Here is a 5828-nt window from a genome sequence, read left to right on the forward strand (position 1 = left end):
ACACACACACACACACACACACACACACACACACACACACACACACACACACACACACACACACACACACACACACACACACACACACACACAGCATTCTAAATATAGCGACCCTAATACCGTGCTGCTTGAGGACTAGAATATACTATATACTGTCTCCTCCGAGTAATTCTATGGTATCACGGGCGACAATATATTTATTCAGACAGACGGTCAATTATAAAGTGAGATTCACTGCAGCAGGTGTAGCCACAGGTGTGTGTGTGTTTACTTCAAGAGTTTAAATAGCCAACCACAACCACACACACTCCTTTAAACCACAAGTTTACCAGAAGACGAGGAAGGTGACACCATCAGGTAAGTCTTCTCCTCTCCCTCTCTTCTCGCCTCTCCTCCTCACCACTCTTCTTCTCTCATCCTCTCCTCTCCTCCTACTATCTCTCCTCTTTTCTCCTCCTCCCATTACCTCTCCTCTTCTCTTCCTGTCTTCTCCTCCTCCTGTTACCTCGCTTCTCCTCTCCTCCTCCTCCCGTTACCTCTCTCTCCTCCTCTTCTCCTTCCGTTACCTCGCTTCTCCTCCTCTTCTCCTGTCTTCTCCTCCTCCTGTTACCTCTCCTCTTCTCCTCCTGTCTTCTCCTCCTCCTGTTACCTCTCCTCTTCTCCTCCTGTCTTCTCCTTCTCCTGTTACCTCTCTTCTCTTCTCCTCTCCTCCTCTTCTCCTTCTCTCTTCTCCTCCCGTTACCTCTCTTCTCCTCTCCTCCTCTCCTTACTTCTCCTCCTCTTCTCCTTCCCTCTTCTCCTCGTTTCTCTCTTTACCTCTTCTCCTCGTTTCTCTCGTTACCCCTCTTCTCCTCCCGTTACCTCTCCTCTTCTCCTCCTGTCTTCTCCTCCTCCCGTTATCTCTCTTCTCCTCTCCTCCTCCTCTTATCCTTCCCTCTTCTCCTCTCCTCCTCCTCGTATCCTTCCCTCTTCTCCTCCTCCTGTTATCTCTCTTCTCCTCTCCTCCTCCTCTTATCCTTCCCTCTTCTCCTCTCCTCCTCCTCGTATCCTTCCCTCTTCTCCTCCTCCTGTTATCTCTCTTCTCCTCTCCTCCTCCTCTTCTCCTTCCCTCTTCTCCTCTCCTCCTCTTGTTACCTCTTTCCTCCACTCTTCTCCTTTCTTTATTTAGAGGGACCTTGTATCATGCAGGTCCATTTCAACTGGTGAACATGTTACAGGATATTACAGGACACAATACCTGACAGTGAGAGACGACATGATGAAGATCAAACTGCTTCTGCTGATCTGGACTGCATCTGTGAACAGCCTGCCGGTAAGTAGCCTGATGATGAAGATGAGGGGGAGGATGGTGATGATGATGATGGTGGTGGTGGTGATGAGGATGATGATGAGGATGATGGTGATGAGGATGGTAATGATGATGGGGATGATGGTGGTGGTGAGGATGATGATGGTGATGATGATGATGATGGTGATGATGATGAGGATGGTGATGATGGTGGTGGTGGTGATGAGGATGGTGATGATGATGAGGATGATGGTGATGAGGATGGTGATGATGATGGGGATGATGGTGGTGGTGAGGATGGTGATGATGATGAGGATGGTGATAAGGATGGTGATGATGAGGATGATGATGATTGTGGTGGTGGTGATGATGGTGGTGATGATGAGGATGGTGATGATGGTGGTGATGATGAGGATGGTGATAAGGATGGTGAGGATGGTGATGATGATGAGGATGATGGTGATGAGGATGGTGATGATGATGAGGATGGTGATGATGATGAGGATGGTGATGATGGTGGTGATGGTGATGATGGTGGTGATGAGGATGGTGATGATGATGAGGATGGTGATGATGAGGATGATGATGATGGTGGTGATGGTGATGATGGTGGTGATGAGGATGGTGATGATGATGAGGATGGTGATGATGATGAGGATGATGATGATGGTGGTGGTGGTGATGAGGATGGTGATGATGGTGGTGGTGATGATGAGGATGATGATGATGGTGGTGATGGTGATGATGGTGGTGATGAGGATGGTGATGATGATGAGGATGGTGATGATGATGAGGATGGTGATGATGAGGATGATGATGATGGTGGTGATGGTGATGATGGTGGTGATGAGGATGGTGATGATGATGAGGATGGTGATGATGATGAGGATGGCGATGATGAGGATGGTGATGATGATGAGGATGGTGATGATGATGAGGATGGTGATGATGAGGATGATGATGATGGTGGTGGTGGTGATGGTGGTGATGATGAGGATGGTGGTGAGGATGGTGGTGATGATGAGGATGGTGATGATGATGAGGATGGTGATGATGAGGATGATGATGATGGTGGTGGTGGTGATGAGGATGGTGATGATGGTGGTGGTGATGATGAGGATGATGATGATTGTGGTGGTGGTGATGATGGTGGTGATGAGGATGGTGATGATGATGAGGATGGTGATGATGAGGATGATGATGATGGTGGTGATGGTGATGATGATGAGGATGATGATGATGGGGGTCATGGTGATGAGGATGAGGGTCATGGTGATAAGGATGGTGGTGGTGATGATGATGATGGTGAGGATGAGGGTCATGATGATGATAAGACAGAGTAGTTGATGTCAGTTTCTGAGGGTAGTAGAGATGACAACACTACCACCAGCTTTGAGAGAGAGAGTATTAAATGCATTACCATGACCTGTTGTCTGTGTCTTGCAGTGGCAAGCCTCCCCCCTGTCTGGCGTCAGCCCCTGGGGGATAGGAGAGGGTCACGAGAGAGGAGAGGACCCAGACGGCAGCTCAGCCCGGACTGGCCAGGACAGTAGAAAAGGGTGGGGTCTCGCCTTAGAGGGGTTTCCGGGAGTCACGCCTACCACGTTCCCTCAACCAACCAGAGCACAGGACAGTGGCCCCTCTCCCAGACCTACTTACGTGAGGAGGGGACGTAGTCTCAAGGTTGATGACATCGCCAGCAATGACATTACAGAGGAGGAGCTGACAATGTCCTATAAAACTCTTCCTGGTTACAGTGAGGACCGGTTGCTAGGGGAGGAGTTTGGTGATTATGGGATGCAGAGGGACTCACCCGGCAGTGAATCACATACCGGGAAAGACCCGACAGATCACAATGACTCCTCCAAATCAAGTGATTCTGTTGACTCTAACACCTCTAGTGATTCAAGCGATTCCTCCAAGTCAAGTGACTCTAACACCTCTAGTGATTCAAGCGATTCCTCCAAGTCAAGTGACTCTAGCGATTCAAGTGATTCCAGCGACTCAAGTGATTCAAGTGACTCTAGCGACTCTAGCGACTCTAGCGATTCAAGCGACTCTAGCGACTCGAGTGACTCTAGCGATTCTAGCGACTCAAGTGATTCTAGCGACTCTAGCGACTCTAGCGACTCTAGCGATTCTAGCGACTCAAGTGATTCTAGCGACTCAAGCGATTCTAGCGATTCTAGCGACTCAAGTGATTCTAGCGACTCAAGTGATTCTAGCGACTCAAGTGATTCTAGCGACTCTAGCGACTCAAGTGACTCTAGTGATTCAAGTGACTCTAGTGATTCAAGTGATTCTAGCGACTCAAGTGATTCTAGTGACTCAAGTGATTCTAGCGACTCAAGTGACTCTAGTGATTCAAGTGACTCTAGTGATTCAAGTGACTCTAGTGATTCAAGTGATTCTGGCAATACAAGTGAGTCAAGCAACTCTAGTGATTCTAAGTGATTCAATCTCCACAGACAAATAACGGCAGAGAGAGAGAGAGAGAGAGAGAGAGAGAACAAGACAGAGAGAGAGAGAGACAGAGAGAGAGAACAAGACAGAGAGAGAGAGAGAGAGAGAGAACAAGACAGAGAGGGAGAGAACAAGACAGAGAGAGAGAGAGAGACAGAGAGAGAGAGAGAGAGACAGAGAGAGAGAGAGAGAGAACAAGACCGAGAGAGAGAAACCAGAGCCAGATGTCATACTATGTCTCAAGCTTGTAGGACTGCAATAGTACCTTTTATATAGATTATAGATATATTTTATATAGATATGTGATATGTGCTTTTCTATGTGTGTCTCATTTTACAGTTGTGTTTTTCACGTTTACTAGTAAATAAAGTGTTCCACAATAAAACACTGGCCAAGTGACTTATGTAATTCGTATAATCACACACACACACTTACATTTAAACTTACATTTCAATTTCATTTTCAATGACATCATTGTTGTGCTTTGTGTGATTTTAACCACGTGGGCATTGCCTCCTGATTGGTTGATGTCATGTTTAACACTTATCTTCCTCCATCTTTTCTACTACTAAACAAAGGAACGCTCCATTTGAACTTGTTGAGTTTGTTAGTGTTTAAATACTGGAGAGTCGAGACCAAATCACGGGCGCTGGACAGAGTGGATTTCAGTTGTGACAAAAGGCAGTTTTATTGAGTCAAAAGATATCTTGTCCCACAGTTTTACGTGCACGGATCTAGTTCATATAACTCGGTAAGGAGTCAGGTGAAAAAGAGACCTATACAAAGGTTTAGTCATTTTTATACATAGAATAAAGTAGGTAGAGTCTTGTCGTGTCGCCTTCTGAATGGTCCCGTAGGGTTGGAGGCGGACCTGCTCTAGCCAGAGCAGGAGCCCCATTGGTGCACAGCAGAGCCTTCTGCTCTGAGCACCCGACCAGTAGAGGGGGTTGAGATGTGTGTTTATACCAGGAGATATTTGTGTCAGGGGTTCGTGAGGTAGAGAACTGAGAGGGGCAGTTTTTATGGCTGGGCGTATGTGTTCGTGCGATGGAATGTCTTTGTTTCCTGGGGTCGTGAGACAACAGAGCTGAGGGGGTAGTTTTAGGGGGGATGTGTGAGATGGTTCCTGTTTTAGCAGGGGTACGTAAGATGACTTGAGTCAGGCGGTTTGGCTTGGCGCTGTATAATATATGAGCTATGTATATGAATGTTTACATACATATATATGACAGGGTGGTGCTGGAGGGGGCGGATATGAAGCAAAGACAGACAGTGGGCCTTTGTGTTTTGTTCAGTTTTGGGTGTGATCCCGTCTCTATGGTCCTATAAACCAAGCCACAGTCTAGGTCCCGCTCGGACCCTGTCCTAGTCACACAAACCACATAACACCTCCTGGAGAGGAGCAGGGAGGAGAGGAGAAGACCACAGACCACATAACACCTCCTAGAGAGGATCAGGGGAGGCAAGGAGAAGACCACTCCAGGGGAGAAGGGAGAGGAGAAGACCACTCCAGGTGAGGAGAAGACCACTCCAGGACTGAAGAAGAGGAGAAGACCACTCCAGGACTGAAGAAGAGGAGAAGACCACTCCAGGTGAGGAGAAGACCACTCCAGGACTGAAGGAGAGGAGAAGACTACTCCAGGTGAGGAGAAGACCACTCCAGGACTGAAGAAGAGGAGAAGACCACTCCAGGACTGAAGAAGAGGAGAAGACCACTCCAGGTGAGGAGAAGACCACTCCAGGACTGAAGGAGAGGAGAAGACCACTCCGGGTGAGGAGAAGACCACTCCAGGACTGAAGAAGAGGAGAAGACCACTCCAGGTGAGGAGAAGACCACTCCAGGACTGAAGAAGAGGAGAAGACCACTCCAGGTGAGGAGAAGACCACTCCAGGTGAGGAGAAGACCACTCCAGGTGAGGAGAAGACCACTCCAGGACTGAAGAAGAGGAGAAGACCACTCCAGGACTGAAGAAGAGGAGAAGACCACTCCAGGTGAGGAGAAGACCACTCCAGGTGAGGAGAAGACCACTCCAGGTGAGGAGAAGACCACTCCAGGACTGAAGAAGAGGAGAAGACC

General features: G+C 48.1%; 1 protein-coding gene across 1 annotated transcript; it reads left to right on the top strand.

Annotated features, from left to right (window-relative positions):
- The first annotated feature begins 284 nt into the window (after positions 1–284).
- Positions 285–4130, top strand: LOC115127893 (dentin sialophosphoprotein-like). Its single transcript, XM_029657503.2, has 3 exons — positions 285–357; positions 1218–1312; positions 2735–4130. Exons 2-3 carry the CDS (start codon positions 1256–1258, stop codon positions 3740–3742), a joined length of 1065 nt encoding a protein of 354 aa, XP_029513363.2. The 5' UTR covers positions 285–357; positions 1218–1255; the 3' UTR covers positions 3743–4130.
- Positions 4131–5828: the final 1698 nt, after the last annotated feature.

The sequence above is a fragment of the Oncorhynchus nerka genome, unplaced genomic scaffold, assembly GCF_034236695.1.
Source record: "Oncorhynchus nerka isolate Pitt River unplaced genomic scaffold, Oner_Uvic_2.0 unplaced_scaffold_3143, whole genome shotgun sequence".
In the NCBI taxonomy this organism is placed as follows: domain Eukaryota; kingdom Metazoa; phylum Chordata; class Actinopteri; order Salmoniformes; family Salmonidae; genus Oncorhynchus; species Oncorhynchus nerka.

Bases quoted from the DNA above. Each gene is read 5' to 3' on its own strand.
- LOC115127893 (XM_029657503.2), top strand. From the start codon at position 1,256: ATGATGAAGATCAAACTGCTTCTGCTGATCTGGACTGCATCTGTGAAC. The intron at 1,313-2,734 runs GTAAGTAGCCTG...TGTGTCTTGCAG, and splicing joins CATCTGTGAACAGCCTGCCG to TGGCAAGCCTCCCCCCTGTC.